The 18,716-nt window shown below is 36.1% G+C and overlaps 1 protein-coding gene across 1 annotated transcript in view; it reads right to left on the bottom strand.

The window, feature by feature from the left end:
- Positions 1-1,142: 1,142 nt before the first annotated feature.
- KMT2E (lysine (K)-specific methyltransferase 2E) overlaps positions 1,143-18,716 on the bottom strand; it is a 93,913-nt gene continuing 76,339 nt past the window's right edge. Inside the window, exons 15-26 of the mRNA XM_012650329.1 lie at positions 12,129-12,293; positions 11,491-11,799; positions 8,394-8,648; positions 8,084-8,228; positions 7,277-7,527; positions 6,814-6,870; positions 6,113-6,676; positions 4,811-5,097; positions 3,955-4,043; positions 3,721-3,846; positions 3,444-3,541; positions 1,143-2,775 (exon numbers count right to left, since the gene is read on the bottom strand). Of these exons, the coding sequence (XP_012505783.1) occupies positions 1,267-2,775; positions 3,444-3,541; positions 3,721-3,846; positions 3,955-4,043; positions 4,811-5,097; positions 6,113-6,676; positions 6,814-6,870; positions 7,277-7,527; positions 8,084-8,228; positions 8,394-8,648; positions 11,491-11,799; positions 12,129-12,293 (3,855 nt within the window). The 3' untranslated portion in view covers positions 1,143-1,266. The remainder of the gene's footprint in view (positions 2,776-3,443; positions 3,542-3,720; positions 3,847-3,954; positions 4,044-4,810; positions 5,098-6,112; positions 6,677-6,813; positions 6,871-7,276; positions 7,528-8,083; positions 8,229-8,393; positions 8,649-11,490; positions 11,800-12,128; positions 12,294-18,716) is intronic.

Below are 18,716 nucleotides of genomic sequence, written 5' to 3'. Positions count from 1 at the left end.
GATGTACAAAATTTGTATACTGTGCCAAATTATGTCAAGTAACTGGGTGATGAAGATGTGTCGATACACAGTGTTCTTACTGTGGAATATAAATATACTTAATCCAAATCATTTTGAATAATAGGACATTTCACTTATATTTTAAAATGTGCAAATTAGATATGCCTGTGTTTTAAGCAGATTACCCATATTTTTGAACAGTAGTAAGTTACAATCTAAGTGTATCACATGTAATGCATTAGTGGTCTGGATTTGTTCTGTATGATGTCAGATACTAAGTAAAGTTATACAGCATGACTTTTTAAATAGTTTTCTATATGGCTCTTGCAAAAATGGCAAGAAAGAACCATTACAGGAACAACCACTTACTGCCTCCTGTTGCTAGCTACCGTCTGAGGTAGTAGTCACTAAAGAAAACTGAAGGCTCCTTACAAATTATATTTGAAAACTACAACTTTTGTAGAAACACTTATGCAGACCCCGATCTTAGAAGTTGTACAGGACAATTTGATAAAACTGACATAATTGTGATTTATTAACATGAATTAAAATGCCCAACCAGTGCTTCAATGTGACAGTATATTTAAAATAAAAAAGAAATTAAAGGTCATATACTGTACTACTTTCACAAAGATCACACAGTTTTGCAAAAGACTTGTCATATGTACAGTGCTTATATATCAAATGAGAAAAGCTGTAAGCAATTATATACGCAAAAGAAATGCAGTATTTACAGTTTGTCAGGAGACATTAGAAATCATCTATACATTAAATTACATTTTGCTTGCAAATAACCGATAAAACAAAATGAGCCATGTCCACACCAAACTATAAAAATCTGTATTGCATTTTTATACCTAAGATGCACTCACAGAACTGCTGACAGAAAAAAAAAAAATGAAAATCCTCATAGTGCCAATACTTAGCTGTGTACTTAATGCATATGTATAAAATAATATAGAAAACATTCACTAAAGGAATTTAACTGCAACAATAAAATTTAAAGGTCATGTAGCATCAAATCTACCGCCAGAAAAACTGCTGGAATGTTCATTAACAAAATAAAGATATCTAATACTGGCTTAACAGCACATTTTGAAAGGAATTTTAAAAAGCAAAAATGGGAAAAAAATACAATGAAAGAGCACTGGTGTTTTTTTTTATACAAAGTTTCATGTACAAGCTTTAAAAAGTACCTTAACAGGTACATATGAAATATACAGTTTATCTTACAGAACATTTAAAAAAATGTTTTTGGAGTCCATTTTAATGCCACCCTGAACCATGGTAATTGTTCTGAAATGTTGGTGGCACCTGTGCTCTGTGAATTGGAATCTGTCCAGGCACTGGAGATGCCTGCTGAGGTCCTTGAACCCCATGTGGCAGGGCCACAGAGCCAGGATGAGGACAGAACCCTGATGCAGTCGGTGTTGGAATACTGTTTAGTCCTTGGGGCTGGAGATGAGGACCTGCAACAGGTAACGGACAGTGTGGCCCTGTGCCAGAAGGCTGGTGCTGGGGTCCCGGTCCCAAAGTCGTGTGATGTGTAGCTTGTGAGGGATACGGTGGTACAGCTGGATGAGCACTTGAAGGAAAAAGTGGAGGTCCTTGATGAGGTGGGTGGTGTAAGGCTTGACCCGATGTGGTGTGATGCCCAGAAGCCAAAACACCGGAAGGTGGCGGTGGAGGGGGGGGTGGGGGTGCTGAACTTACAACATGCTGGTGTTGTGCTTGTAGACCTTGGAGTCCTGTGGAGGGATGGGGTGGGGGATGGTGATGAGGGGCGGGACCAGGAGGGGGAGGAGGTGGTGGCAAATGGTGTCCAGCAGTTTGAGAATGAATATGCGACCCAGGAGTGACAGCATGAACAGGCCCCACTACATGTGCTACAGAGTGTTGCTGATGGGAAGTCGGCTGTTGTACAAGGTGTGGTCCTGGAGCAGGTGGCGGAGGAGGAGGGGGTGGGACAGCAGCAGACGTTTGATGGTGAATAGTAGGGTTCTGAGAGGGCAAAAAATGCCCCGGAGTAACATGGTGTCCTGGAACTGTTTGCTGGCTTGTGGTGCCAGGAAGTGCTTGATTTGGTCCTGATGTAAACACAGTTTGTTGAGAAAGACTACCTTTGAGCTGACTATAATTTTGAAAGTTTGCAGAGGGCTGCTGGTTTTGATAATAAGACGAAGAAGAGGGAGGCGGAGGGGGTGGAGGGGGCGGGGCCGTGCTGTTCAGACTTTGTTGGGTAAACTGACTGTATGCTGCTGAAGATTGTCCTGAGGGTGTCTGTGTAAATAATGCTCCAGAAGTCGCCTGCTGAGTATTGGCTTGAAGGTTCTGTGTTGCTGGATAAAAGTTTCTCTGAGGCTCTCGCTGGGGTGTTCCAACTTGAGGTGACTGTGCATGGTGAGGCCTATAAGGAGATCCTAGCTGCTGTGAAGGAGGCTTTGGTGACAAATAACCATGCTGTACAGGTGTGTGGGGCGTAGATGACTTTGGAGGATTTTCTACGTGAGGTGATGGAGGACAGTGCAGCTTGGCTGGTGTAGAAGGCAGCTTCTGTGAAAGTTGCTCAGATGAACTGCGAACATGTGGCTGAGGAGGATGATTCTTTGAAAGTGCTTGGGGGTTATTTGATAGCTGTTTTTGTTGGAGCTCTGTTTTTAGGTGGACACTGTTCTCAGCTTCTGATACAATGACTGTTGCCTCCCAATGGGAATCTGGTTTTGTGAGTATTTTCCCATGTGCTTGCGCAGGAAGTACAGGTCCTGGTGAACCAGGCTATGAAAAGAGAACAAGTCATACAAATAAATTTATGTTTATATAAACTTAAACATTTTGTGTACCCTGAGGTTTATTCTTCTAACCCCAACTAATGTCTTGTTGACATTTAATGGTATTTCCTGTATAGGTTTGAAGTCAGTTATAGAGGCTTGGGATGTCGAAAAGTCAGTTTTTTTTAATAGTTCAAACAAGTTCTCATGGTGAGCTTAAAATAAAAATAATCCAGGTTACATCTAGGATCAAACAAAAATAAATCTCAGATTCCTCATCTTTAGTTTCCAGTGATATGCATGCCATATCAAATTATCACATCTTCATGAGCCAGGATAGAGATAACGTTCCCTTAAATCAATGTCACCTGACCTTCTGTTTCTGATCAGTTAATTGGCTGGTTCATGAAAAGGCTATGAGTTTCTGGGACACCACTAGAATAGTGGTAGAACTTTAGGAGAAAATGTAAGCTCTTAAACCATGCTTAGAAAACTTGTATGTTTGTACACAACAGTTCATTGAAGAGAAAATGAAAAAGTAGTAAATACAATTATGTTTAACAGAAAGTGTCTAGAAATCACAAACTCTGATACTTGATATAGCAGAAAACTCTGTCTGCATATTACAATCAGCTTTTCTGAACGGGCACATCCAAAGGTCAATGTTATTATTACCTTGCTCATTTTTGAAGGGCTTTTACAGGTATTTTGAGAAGTATCTGGTGATGGACATTCACTTGTAGTCGTGGGTTCTGGATTTTCAGGATCAGGGTCTGTAAAGCAGAAGGAATGTATAGTAAATGTACAAGTACATGATAAACACTGTCTTTTATTAACAGCACAATGCAATGCACATTCTACCATTCAAACTGACTTGTTATAAAGCCTCTCTTTTTTCTGATGTAGAAAGGTGTTTAAAACAGTAACCATGATAGGTCATCTGCTTACTGACCTTCCATAAGTTCACTGAAAGAAGGGACTGGGCCCTTAGCTTGCAACTGGGGAATGTGATTTGAATGAGATGAAGGTGAAGACTGAACATGACTCGGTGAACATGAGACACATGGTGATTCTCCCCCTAGAGATGAAGCAGAGTAGACCCAAAGAGAACATTAGAGCTGCAAAGAACGGGGATGCAGAGTGATTAACTGACTGTACTTTTCGGTGAAGGAACAAGCTCACTTACCACTGTCTTTATCTTTTCGGTGATCACTGAGAAGTAAAGCTCTCTGATAACTCCTTTCTCTCACTTGTTCCACGGAAGTTGAGGCAGTCCTTTAAAACAAAATCACATCATCCTCAACTCAAAGAAGCTACTGCCAGCTAGATTATTTTTTTGTCCCTCGATGGTCAACATGTCCTCTCAGCCCAAGGCTTTTGCTCTAGTAAGAAAATACTTTGGTGTTAAGCTTTGAAAATAGCTAATCTTATTTTGCAAACCCCCACACTGAGGTTTTTATCTTTATCACCATTTATCTGAAGAACTCATTCTGTCTCAATTCCTTTGTCTCCAGCAATTTCTTAGTGAAAAGGAGGAGGGAGAAGTTGAAGATAGTGCCTTAACAGAATGTCACTTCAGGTTACCAGAGGTACCAAAACATGCCCCTAACAAATTGCCTTTTGTCAGGCTTGTAAGCTCTCAGGTGGAAGGGGACACCAAGGAGCAAAGAGAATCTGGCCTCTTTACCTTTGCCAAGACCCATTCTTTCTAAAGAAACAATACCCCTTGTTGTTCTTTCAAAGTAACTGGTAGGGTTATAAAGAAATGTTGCAGGATGGCTTAATCCTGATAAAAGTTCTTTGGAGAGGAAATTTGCATGAAGAATGTGAATAAATTATCAAGGAATAAACACAATGGACCTTTAACAACACAGGCAATATACAGCTGGTTTAAAACCCTATTACCAGAAAAGATCTTTTAAAATTATGACCACAAACCACTATCCGCCTTAAGCCTTGGAAGAGGAACAGCAAATACGGAAGAACAGTTCATTAACAAAAGCTTGTTCTCACCAGAGTAGCAAACTTCAAAACAGGCTTACCATTGAACTTCTGGTTCATTCTTCTCACTGGCAGTGGCTTCCTTAACAGGACAGTTATTGCTGGTTTCTTCAGAAGTAGCATTATAAACTGTAGCTGGTGTTGGTAACGGTAGGCTAGCAGTGTTTTCTACCAGCTCCCCGTTTTCACTACTGTTGGCACACCCATCACCATTGCTGCTCAAGTTTCCACTTGCATGAGGTGATACACTAACCAGTGGAAAGTTTTCTGTCTTAGAGCCACTTTTCCTAGCTTCACGTTGTCTCTTACGGTATTCTAATAGAGAAACCTTAAGCAAGAAAGAGAAGACAAAACAAATCTTTTATCCTTGTTTTTATGTCAGAACCAATCCATTCTTTTTTTATAAAGAGAATTACTAATTTACGTAAGGAGAATTATATAAAATAATTTAATTCTGAAATAATAATTAACAATTACCAAATGCCTATTATATGCCAGGCATTGTACTTAGATGATTTACATACGTTATCTCATTTAATCCTCACAACAACCCTATGAAATAGGTATATTATCATCCCCATTTTACAGATGAGGAAATTGAGTAACTCACTCACTCAAGGTCACACAGCTGGTGAGTGTTGGAGCCGGGATTCGAACCTAGGTCTTACTTGAAAGCCCGTGCTCTTTCCACTATACTACATTGCTTCCCACAAAGTTGCCAACTGGACTCTGTTACAAAAATTAAAAGCACACATCACTAAAATTCTTTGACTTGCAAAGCAATAAGCCTACTAACAAAATAAGTGCTACAGTTTCTCCCATTCTTCTGAAATAAGGCATTCTAAATGTTTCAGTATGTCTGCTAATGGTGGTAAATCAGGGAATTCATTTAATATATAATACTTATCTATTACTATATTACTTTCCAAAACTCTCTTACACCCATGGCCTAAATGTTGTAGATATTATGGATTAGGGAAAAGGCATTTCTTCTATACAAGACTGCCTATTCTGTGTAAAATAAAGGTAATAACGAATATTATTCAAGTCTGTTTTTTTGATTGAGGAGTGCTTATTTTTAAAAGTTACTCATTTGGTGAGTAAACTCTTGAGGTTTCTGTCTCTGAAACCATGCTCCTTACAAGGATTTCCCATATTACTAGAATTTACTTTTCTGTAAACATTTTCTAATTAAGTGAGCATTTACAAAAGGTTTAAAAATACATATAAAAAATTTAACTTGAATAAATTAAGGAATGCCTTATGTAATACATATAACTACCAATTACCCTCAGTAATATGAAAAAAATATTAAAAGGACTATAAATTGTTAAATTTGTAACCTTTTTCTTTTGTGGTGGATTCTGGGGTGTGCAACTTCCGTCGATCAAATTGTCATTAACAGTCCGTCCGAAACCAGATACAAGCCCATCTTCGGAAGTACAAAACACAGTTGTTTCCATAAACATGCCTCTAGTATCATCCTGCATCAGGCACTTGGACTCACTTATTCGGAAGCCTCCTCCAACCTCCAACTGATGTGAGGGTGTAAGGTCCCTCAAGTTGGAGTTCACTGAGAAGTTAACGCCCGTTCTGTCAGGACTCTTTACCCAGGAAGAATATATTGTGCCCCGTCCAGAGTGAGTCGAGTCCAGTTGGCTATTAGGCTCAGTCCTGTCATGTGCAGGCGTTTCCATGGTTTTATGTAAGGCAGTTGGCTCGACTGCATCGAGTCCCAGTTGAAGATCAGACCCAGGTTCCTTTTCTCCAGGGCACTGCCTGCTGACTTCAGTCCTACTTCTAGGGCTGGTATAACCAATAGTCTTTATTTCTTGCAGACCCAGTTCGGTTAAACTGGAATTTCTAAAAGGCCCCAATGTTAACACAGTTGAAGATCTGTCATATCCCTGTTTAAAGAATTTTTTAAAAAAATTACACAAATAACCACATCTTGAGATTATTTCAAAATCCTACCAGTAATTTAAGCAAAATAATGGTAATAGTAAAAAATCACCAATTCACCCCCTTTCTGGTAACTTCTTACCTCTTGACTGTAAGTGCGTCTCTTTATTTCTGGAGAACTTTCTGGGGAAGAAATATTCTATATAAAAGAAGTAATTAGAATTGAAAATTAAAATATATAACTAAATCCATAATAGTTACAGAAATGAAAACAAAATGAGAAACTACTACACAGACTCTGGTTTTAGACTTTCTTTCCTGTTTTATTTCCATTTCTCAAATAAGATATTAAGATATTAGTTTTGAGGTCAGTTTGATACACACCTACTCATTTAGTCTCGTGTATGTCAGTAAGATGAAAGTTAACCTCATATTAGTAAAAATAAAAGCATTTAAATTCATATAAAAGCTTGTTACCAATTTTGTTTTAGTATCTTGAAAATTTATTTTCTACTCTCACTCAGCACACTTATTTGAAAGATGGGGGGAAGCTCTTAAACCCCACCCCCAGGGGTTGAAATTTTTTTTCTCATTTAATATCTCACCTCAAAGTGCATGGTATTTCCTGGTGTACCAGGAGTTACTGGGGTAACTGGTGAATATATGGGTTTATAACCATTTCTACAAGTTTCATCATCCGATTTTATCCGTGGAGGAGTGGCAAATGATGGATCCATAGGAGTAATATCTGTGTGAGTTGGTGTAGCATACGGTGAAGGAGTAGGTGTGGAGGTTTCTGAATAAACAGAATCTAGCAAGTGATAAAGTCTTCGTTTTTTGAGTGGTGTAGTTAAATCTGTTGGTGAAATAATAAGCTGTAAGAAATTGCACTGCTGGTATTTGCTACAATATGTATTATATTCTGGGAAAGATAAAATATCAACAATGGTAATTATGATTACTTTCACCCCAAAACTAAGTTTCAGGGTTTAAAAAAATGGTACTAACATAAAGCAATCTCTCCACCCCCAAATTAGTTAATTTCACAATTAGCAAGCATCATCTTGCCTGAAGGTTTATAGGCCTAGGGGTGTCAAAGAAATCTTACAAGTAGTGATGTTACTTTAACTGGTTTTTTTTTTAAGAGTCCTTTTGAATCTTTAAAAAGCAGCCAGCCCCAAAGCCAAACTAGGCAGGCCTTTAAAAATTTAACCATAAACCCCAACAACGCACATGGTATTGCAAACTTATATCTTCATCCAAAGAATTTGGAGGACAGAAGAGAAAATATATATAACGATGTGCTTCTCTTCTAAAGTGCACAGCAATAACTGAAATGTGCCTGTTATAAAAGCTGTGTATACATCCTGCCACATTCCTCATACTAAAACAATACTGAAAAGAAATTCTACCTGGAAGAGAACAGCTATCATTTAATTGTAGTGGACTTTTATTTTCACCATTGACTGTAGGACTTCTCGATCTTTCTTGACAGGGTGAATTAAATCTATGTAAAATTGCTGAATTTTCTTCTTCCAGAGCTTGTTTTAACCATCTCTGAATAACACAGAATGACAAATTAACAGGAATCAATTTGTAGCTGTTTATTTAGCCTATAAACACAGAACTGATTGCAAAAGCATTTCACTACCAGAAATGGTAGTAAGAAATGAAATTGGCATTTGGCTCATCCTAGATTTTTATATCCAAAGAAAAGTTTACCTTCTTGCATGAGCCAGAAATGTTTTCAGTAGGTTCTTTTCTTCTCCTTTTTTCTGAAAGGAATGGTGAAGTGAATCTAATATAATGCTTAGGGGTAGAGTATACATGGGGGCTGTAAGTGAGACCTGGTAAAGAATTGAGCTGTGTAGCTAACACTTCAGGATCTGTAGTTATTCGAAGAGGCCTTTCTGAAAGGCTGTCTGAAGGTTTTCCTGTCTTCTCATTCTTCTCACTTAACCATTCATTGACCAAGTGCTAGAGAAAAGAAAAATTTGGATCACTATAAATGTAACTGCACAGATTCTCCTATTGAATATTCTAATACAAGATTTGAAATTGTACTTTATCTAAATATCTAAAATGATAAATTGAGTAATTTAAATCGTTCATATATAATGTCCAAAAAGCAATATATCATCCTACATTTCCTTGGTTATGTTCTGAAATTTTTTACCCAGTATTTTATAGGAACAAAACACATGGTTGCTTTTGTAAAATTTATATTATAAAAAGACACTAAAGCTTTTTAATATAGAAAACTAGGAGACATCAATACCATTTTATTGAATACAAACACTAAATTTAGGTTTGTCGCTGCTTCTATTATAGGTATAAAATGTTTAATCTGTTAGAAAAATCTGATTTTAGGCAGTGTTTTTCTGCCCTGTCTGCCCATCAGAATCTCCTGGAGACAAGGTCAGTGCACACAGTATATTTAAAAAAAAATGTCAGCACTGACAATCAGTGACTTAAGGAATTTGAAATATCTCTTGAAGTTCCTATGCTTTGAATATTTACATAGTCCTTAATTCTGTTGATTCTTTGATTTACAGTGTACACAATTTGGTCTTTACTAGCTATATGAATATACCTGATCCTGAAGTATAAATTACTGCTCACTTTTTAAAAAACTAGTTATTTAGTAACATTTGCTTTGCTGTAAGGGCATTCATATCTTTATCTAGTTGTCAAATAGTATTATTTTAAATTCTAATTATAAATGTAATTTATAGGAAGTATTAAAAAATTTATATATATATATGTATGCTCATGTACATTCCACACACAAACACACATATAGAAACACACATTAAAAATTAATCTACCTATCCTGTCTTCCAGAGGTAACCACTGTAAACATTTTGGCATCTTTTCTTTCCCTCTTTTTCTGTGTGTACAGAACTACCTTTCTAGGATAAGCAATAGCATGTGGTAGTAAAGCACGTGGAGTCTGGAGCAGACTGTGGGAGGGTGAATACTGGCTTTGCCACTTTACCCTGTGACTGTGAGCAAGTTATGTAACTTTTTTATATCTCAATCTTTATCTACAAAAGAAAGGTCATAATAGAACCTAATTCTACAACTAGGATCGCTGTAAAGATTAAAAGAGTTAAATAACATATATAAAGCTCTTACAACAGTATCTGGCACAGAATAAGTGATATGTGTATTATTAAACTAAATGAGGCCCTTAGGGGAAATCATGATAATTTGGTAGTCTGTCAAACAATAGGTTGTTTAAAATAAACAGTACCATAAGCAAAACCAACAGTCAAAAGAGGCTTTTTTAGAGAATCAGATAGGATATAGAAGCCTACATCTCAGATGAGGGAGGCATGCAGGAGACTTCATCTCAGATCAGTGATTTAAATAAATGTATAGCACACCACAACAGTCGATTAATAAAGGGTAGGGATCACATCCTATTTGTAATCAAGAAAGTAGTTTCACTTCTTTTAAACCTGAGTTTTTTCTTTTCACATCATAAAGAAAAGTTGCAATTATTTTTTTTGTTGCTCTCAGGTGGGAAAAATAATGCTCAGTGTTAAAGGCAAATATTGGCTGGCTTGCTTAAGCTACACGGTGCAATAAGGAGAACATAGACTTTGAATTAGACACAACCGTGTTGAGATCTTCTTTCTAATGAAACCTGTGACTCTGTGGCAAGTCAGTTATCTAACCTCTGCCATTAAAATATAATCCCAGTTCTTACTAGAATTTTTCAAAATATACTTCCGGTTTAGCAGCCTACCTACAGTAACTGAATTAGGTAAGAACAAAGACAAAATAAATGAAGCTTCAAAGTACTTTGTTACAGAAGTGTGTGAGAAAGATACATTTATGCTCTACCTGCTTCCCAAAGAGCCTAACGATTACCATTTTGGTATCTCTGTTCCACTCTGCTATACTCTAGTCAGAGTGGGGAAAAAAAGAAAAGCTTCACAGGATGTTCTGTTATTTATGATCTGAAAAGCTCAGGTTAGTTTAATTGAGTGAATAGTTTCCCGTAATTGCTTCATTAAGTCTGACGGTAGTCCTTCCAAAGATTTTCATTAATAAGCTGATCTAAAACTACTCTTACTGGCCGGGCCGGTGGCTCACACCTGTAATCCTAGTACTCTGGGAGGCTGAGGCAGGAGGGTCGCCTGAGGTCAGGAGTTCGAGACCTGAGCAGGAGCGAAACCCATCTCTACTAAAAATATAAAAAATTAGCCAGGCATGGGCATGGAGGCACCTGTCATCCCAGCTACTCGGGAAGCTAAGGCAGGAGGATCACTTGAGTGCAGGAGAGTTTGAGGTTGCTGTTCACTAGGCTGTCGCCACAGCACTCTAGCCCGGGCAACAGAGCAAGACTCTGTCTCAAAAAAAAAAAAATTAAAAATAAAACTACTCTTATCAATTTTCATAGTAGTACATTCTAATTGAAGTCAACAGTTTCTTCACATTTAATTCTTGTAATCTACCTATACAATGGAATTTATAAAAAAATACAAACAACTAAGGATAACACGTCTAAAACTAGTTCAGAAAAGTATATATTTTGTACATAAGGTAGGCAAACATTTAAAGAAATCATGAATTACACTACTAAAAGTCTTGATATACTGAATATAACTGTCTTCACAATAATGCAGACATTTCTATTAACTGATTATATAGTTTTGCAATTCTCATTAGTTAAAAAAAAAGTCTGCAAGTATAAAAACTTCATGTCTTCTGTTATAAATCGAATTTTTACAATATTAATGTAATTATTTAATATCATTAAGACACACTGATGTTAAAAAATAGTTCTTACATTTATTAAGAATCATACCTTCTTTGTTTTGGGGTACTTTGTAGGACATTTATTAAGTGCTGGAACTTCAGTTTCAGTAATTATTTCTGATAGTGCAGTTTCAGTTTCTGGTTCTACTGTAAGTACAGTATTTTCAATATCATTTTGTTGTGAAGTAACTTCTATATCAGGAGAAGATGGCTGGATATCCGAACACATGCTGACAGTTCTGTGTCTCCGACGCTGCTGTCCAATGTGAGTCCTACTCCGAGAAAAACTTTTTCTCTGTTTAGTTCTATTTACTTTTGCAGGAGTTGGCTTGCTAGCAGTTTCTTCTTTTGCTTGTTCCTAGTTCAAAATACAACATAATGGAACTTTTGATACTAAGTATACATAAGTTCAAATATAATAGCATTAATCTACTTCAGAAGCTAACTTTCCAGAATTTCTATGAATTCTGATATATAATTGACATAATCAAAAATTTGGTAACCCTAAAGAACAAAGCAAGTATAGTCTTATATCTCAGGTTTAAATTCCCATAGGATTTGAAAAATGCTATTAAAAGGCAAATATGCATTATTTAAAATTCTTTATACATATAATTAAATCATGTGTGGAAATTTTATTTGAAGATATTTCAGTATGAAAATAAAATTAGACCTGAATAATAATACCTGAATAACTTCAGCATCACTGACAATCTGTGCATCTTTACATTCAGTTTTAACTTCAGTTTTAGCTGTGCTGATCCTTTCCAAGGCTTGTTCTCTTCTTTTCTCTCTTTTTTCAAGTCTGGCAAAAGCTTGCAAAATTGCTTCCATTTTCCTTTCTTCTCTTGTCTATGAAATTTAAGTGTTAAGTGATGTAATAAATATCACTGCTCACAAGTAAAATTCATAAGTCCAAATGTTCATGGCAAATTTAAAAAAATAATTGCTATGATACTGTAAGCAAAACAATTCTATTGTTGGTAGATATAGGGAAGAAAACATTTATATTAAAGATCTTTCAGAATCCCAAACGTCATCTTACTAAGCCCTATCATTATAAATATTTCTGATGGAGTGTTAATGATAATAGTAAACCAAAATAAAAATGCCTCAGACACTACCTTGCTTGACCAAACTGTGAAAATCTTTTTCTTAATAATAGAGAAGCCAGCCTTTTTAAAAAGATTTAAAATTCTTAAGGTAACGATATGTTGAAAAGGTAAAATTCATGTGCACTTAAGGAATGAATATATTACATGTAGTAGCAGGATGTTGCAGGGTAAAGACTTAGGTTCAAATCATGACTCTAACCAGTCAGCATTCTCTGAGACCCTAGGCAAGTTAGTTAACCTTTCTGAGACTACAACAGTTACAATTCAACAGATTGTTACTGAGTTCAAACAGAAAAGGTCTGTGAGGTTTTCAAACAGTACTTAAAAAAATGGTAGGCATTCTGTTTTTTATTTATACTTTAGCCCTTTTGCCCTACATTTTAATTCTTATAAAGCATTCCTCTACCTTCTGGTCTTCCTGTCTTACACTGACAGTTCAAGACAGGGACTGAGGAACAGCAAGAGTTCCTCTGAGCATCAGTTCTCTTTGGATAGAGAACATCAAGACCCAGAGCCTTGACCAGTGGGCCTGGCAAATGCTTCAGCTCTCAACTAGAAACAGGAAGCACATCCATCAACTGTCCAGTTCTCCAAATGAAAAGAACCAGGTCCTCAGGCTCAGATCCATTTGTCTTTCCTCCTTTATTGTCATCAGTGTGGGGAAGAAAGAAAGAAAGATCAGAAAACTCAAAGTCTGGCTGCTGTAGTCTTCTCAATGTCAGAGCTTTAGTTCCAGTAATTACCAACAGAGATTCAAGCATCAAGATACCTACACTCTGGAAGCTACTGCTTATTACTCTTCCCTGTTTTTTTCTTTGTTACACTCAGCAAGGGAACAAAATAGTATGTCAACAAAACTGCTCTCAGAATACTTGTAAGTTTCTATTTGTTACAGCAACTTGCCATACTGCAAACGTGACACCGAGGAAACTGAGGTCCAAAGAGGTAAGGTTATTTGTTCACGGACACATATCTGTATCTCTCCTGGTCTGGGATGGGCAATCAAACACTTTAAAACAGCACAGGCAAAAGGTAGTCTTATTTGTTCAATGGAACTGCAAGTTTTAAACCTCAATTCTTACCTTAGACAATCCCATGGCTCTAGTCTTTAATTTTCAATTACCTTACTTGACCCCTTTTTGTTGTGTGCCTCTCTATGAAAAACCCTGTATCCATATATCAGGGCTTCTCTAAATCCCTACATTGAGAAATCTGGAATTACTTACAAAGACCATTTTCATAATTGCTTCACCTGTTGAACCTGGTTGGCAGGGAGGGGTTAATTACTCTGGTTACTTCTTTCCAAAAACAATTTTAAATTTGGGAAAATATTTTTCCAGAAGAAACAAACTGTCTTAGCAAAAATTACCCACAAAACAGGCACCTATGGAAGATATTTTCTGTATTATGATTAGCCTGGACTTTCTGAGATTATGAATTTATGCCAAAATAAGTTTCTTGACATACTCCAATATTCCCTTGTTTTGGATGGTGGGAATGAAGGTCAGATAAAATTATATGATGTAAAGATTCAAACTGATTCAATTAAAAATTGAACTCCCTTGTAAACAGTACAACTAACTGGTAGTCAAAGCAAAATCCTATATTTAGAAGTGGTTCATAATCTTTTAAAGCTGGTCAGGATCTTAAAAAATAATGTAGTCCTTGGCCAGGTACGGTGACTCATGCCTGTAATACCAGCACTTTAGGAGGCTGAGGCAGGAGGATCGCTTGAGCCCAGAGAGTTCAAGGCTGCAGCGAGCTACAGGGGTGCCACTGCACTCCAACCTGGGTGACAGAGCAAGACCCTGTCCCAAAAAAATTTTTTGAAAAGTAGTCCTATACTTCTGAAGAAATAAAAGCTCAAGAGTATTGTATGGCTCACTCAAAGGCAGACCATAAGTACTATGCAAGCTTCCTGTCTTCCTAATTTACTCTTCTTTCCAATTAACAACTACTGACACTACATAAAACAAAATAAGGCATAAATCTTCCTGCATTACTATGAGTGAGTAAGAATAAACATACAAATGTTTGGGAATATAAACATGCCTGATTTTCTATATTGATAAAAATCATTAGCTTACCTACTTTTTAAATTCCTGAAGGTTCATATGTCATTCAGCTTTATTATTTGCTGTTGCATCTAATACAATACATTCTATGGCACGTAACCAGGTACGTGATACCTATTTAATGACTGAAAATTTACATCCATTTTATAGATCACACTGAAAAGTTATATATCTAGCTTGAGGTAGTCACAGCTTTGTAGAGATTAAGAAATTAAGAGTCCTAATTAACCCCAGTAGACTTTCCATAACCCCTAACACCTGTGCTTGATGTAGTTTATACTTGTCACATGAGGCTACTACTGTGCCCTGTATTTTCTATAACCGTGACTCATTCCAAGCCATGATTGTCTTGAACTCAAAGCCACTTTATTACCTGTGAGCTATGCAATTGATAGACCTTGATACAGAATTAGAATTAGATAGGATTGCCTCTTAGGAATACTGCATAGTTTTTGGCAATGCTGGAGTGTTGGGTACTAAAGTATGAGATCTCCCATGCAATCTATGTATACATTGTTTTTATGACATATCTTAGTTCATGATTTTACAAGAGTAGAGTATTGTAATTTCCTATAAGCAGAAGAAAATATCTGCTTAATAATATTCCTATCACTTGAGGGGTGGGTATTTTGAGAATTTTTACTCCAGTTATGTGCTTCAAAGTATAAAAACACTGGAGTAAAAATTTAACTTGAAATTATATAACTAACTAGTTAGAAAAGACTATAGAGATTTTGTCCAAGTGTCCTCTTCAACATATGGGGAAAGCCTAAGGTCCATAAGGTTCAAGAGTTACATTATAAAGAACAAGAATTAATAAAGTGTTATACAATATTGCAACTGAAAAAATGAACTTCACTGAGTAAACTGATATAATTCATCTCATTTAGAAAATGTATCTTGTCATTTGAAACAGTAAAAACAAATCTATGAACTTGTGAATGACATATAGCTTTACAGGGAAATTTGCTAATAATAGAGTCTACAAATTGAGAAAAAAAAAAAACAAAAGAAAGCATCTAGGGGACTCCTGTGATTTATTTTTTCTACCTTGCTACCAGCTGGGAAGTAGCTTTTCTTAAAAACACAAAACTGCCTTTTAAAGGAAAGGGAAAGCCAGAGCCCACCTGCCAAATTACCCTATTCTATTGTCTTGAAATAGAGAAACTAAAAGATTCCTTACTCAAAAAAACTTCCCTTATCTTCTTAAACAGACATTACAGATTAATTTATGAATCTTAAAAGATGGATAATTGGTTACCAATAAAAATCATTCCAAAGTAGTATGTATGGCTTGTGTTGTATCTCCTTTTCCTCTCTCATATGACTTAATTTATCCTTACAGTACTGTTTACTATTTTGATATTCATTTTTGTTACCTGCATCCCATTCTCTGTGAAATCTCCAAAGCAGTGATCTTGCCTTGTTTTGTTCACCTGGTACTTCAAATGGTGGTTCTTAGCATATGGTAAGTACTCACATTTTTGTTAAATGGGTAAGAATTGTGCATACATTATACAAAGCATGTACCACTATTAATTGAAGACATGTAACTGGAAGCATTAAAACAAGGATTTTGGAAATCTTGAATTGATTTAAGGCAGCTAAATCTGAATAAACTCATTTTGTTTGCACAGAATACCTATAAAAAATCAACAGGTTCCCTTTTACTATTTAATACTACAATGTCATTAATTACAATTCCTAATCTCTACAGTGAGAGAAAACAGGACCTTACAAAAAGAAAATTTGTAATCGGCATCAGCTTAATCATGCTATAAGGAGAGATGAGTGAGTTGATGATATATATCACACATTCCTGTCATCAGATGACTTCTCAGCCAACAGATTGACCATGCTCAATTATATTTTACTATTATTAAAACTTTACATCTTCTAAAGTGATTTTCTAAATCAAATCACTCCCTAGAGGCATTAGTAACACCACAGATTCTGTATAGTAGTATTTTCCTGGAGTGTGCTTGTTCCACTGAATAAAAATCTGTGGGATGTCAAAGGTGTCATCCATCGCACTAAAAACAGGTTACCAGGGTGTACAAGTTTAGGAAATGCTGACAAGCAATTTCTCAAGAGCTTTTAACCACCATCTGTAAGGTGTGGGATATGATACAGTGTTTACTAAATTCAACTGGTCACAGAGCTCTCTCTCTTCACAGAACATCTCAAATGAGACTTCTGTGGAATACTTTTTGATGTGAAGGACAAGAGCTGAGAAAATTGTGGGGAATCCTGCACAATCCTGGGCAAAGCCTCCAGGTCTGCCTGTACTGTAGGAAGTTTCCTTTGATTCACATTCATGGATATATATAAATATCTACATTTATATATATCTTTTCTCAAATGGCTGTCATAAACATTCAGTTGGCTCATTTACTGAGCGCCTACTTTTATTAAAAAACCAGACATTTTTTTCTCTAGGAGCCAGGGCTATGACAAAAAATAAAACTAGAAACTGTCACTCTCATGGGGTTATGTTCTAACGATATACAAGTAATTCTAGACTATCCTAGCTGCCTGACAAGTCAAGGAATCTCATACCTCGGTGACTATCCTTGTCATATCCTTTCATTGTTCAAATTTTTGTCCCTTTAAAGATAAAGACCACCCTGAACCACCCTCCATGTTCTACATTTTCAGCAATCTGATTATAATGAGCCATCAAATATTACCAGGGTACATTATGAAGGGTATGAAAAATTATTTTGGAAGTATTAAATTATAAAGGAGGTTCTTTTCATGCCACTGTAAATGGAGCAGGAGAGCAAGCCTTTTTTTTTTCTTTTAATATTTCAAAAGTTTGCTATTTTTAAAATGATTACTTGTTAAACTAAAGGTAGACAACAGTATCAGATCCGCTTCCACATGCTTTATGTATCCGACAAGACTATAGGCACCTAACTCAACCTCAACTAACATGTACTGGAAGGAGTCCACTTAGTAGTACCCTAGTTTTAGAACTGGGTGAGTAAACAAACAGTCTACTGTACTTCCAGTTCCATGGCTTAACTGGGCTCATGGTAAGATTCTTCCAAATCAATTCTAACTCACTGCCAAAGAATTATCTCTTAGTAGAGAAGAAATGTACAATAACCATCCATTCAGTGCCATATAATTTAGCCACAAGTTTTCTTTTGTAAACAGGTAATAACTTAAGAAAAAGACAAAATATAACGGATGGAAAAAGAAAATAGTAATTAAAGAAAAGGCCAAAAGGGGTGGAGGAAAATGGAACTAAGAATGAAAAGGCTTTTTTCCATCTTGGCTACAAAATTATTTGAATAAATATTCTTTCATGAAATTTTCATCACTGAATATTTTATGTGATCTCTAAACAACCTTATCTCCCTCTCCTGCCCTAAAACAGTCTATTATCCCAGCCAAATAGAATTTATTATATTTACAACTTTCACCAGGTTATTTCCCCTAGAGAAATGAATTCCATATGACTTAGCCACAAGCTAATCTGTATTTGGTTAAACCCTACTGAAAAGGTCCATCATAAATATAAACACATATTACCTAGAGTTCATGAAATGGTATTTGATGCCTCCCCAGCTATAAGTTATCTACTATATTTATATCTTCTTTATCAGTTATCGGTGAATTGTAATTATTTTTGTAAATACCTGTGAAGGCAGAGACATTGTCAGAGACAATGACAGAGACACTGACAGAGAATGAAGCCAACAACCAAAATACATAAATCCCCTGGTGCAATTGTTGGAAACTGAGCAAGATGTTAAATATTAGGTGTCATGTGAAACTAATTTACATAGATAAAAGTTATCCATTTCATATGGTTCAAGCTATACCACAAAAAGATAGGCTAAAGTAGAGGAGATCCCCCTTATCTACAGGGGATATGTTCCAAGACTCCAGATAGATGCCTGAAACCACAGGTTGTACTGAATCGTAGATATACTATGTTTTTTCCTATACATACATACTTATAAAGTTCAATTTATAAATTAAGAACAGTAAGAGATTAACTAAAAAAACAATTAATACACTAATAAAAGTTACATGAAAATAGTATCTCCCTCTCTCTCTCTCTCTCAAAATAT

The sequence above is a fragment of the Propithecus coquereli genome, unplaced genomic scaffold (genome assembly GCF_000956105.1).
Source record: "Propithecus coquereli isolate 6110/MARCELLA unplaced genomic scaffold, Pcoq_1.0 Scaffold32, whole genome shotgun sequence".
Classification (NCBI taxonomy): Eukaryota; Metazoa; Chordata; class Mammalia; order Primates; family Indriidae; genus Propithecus; species Propithecus coquereli.
The sequence above is the reverse complement of the archived record's forward strand: the minus strand, read 5'-3'. Positions and strand labels throughout refer to the sequence as shown.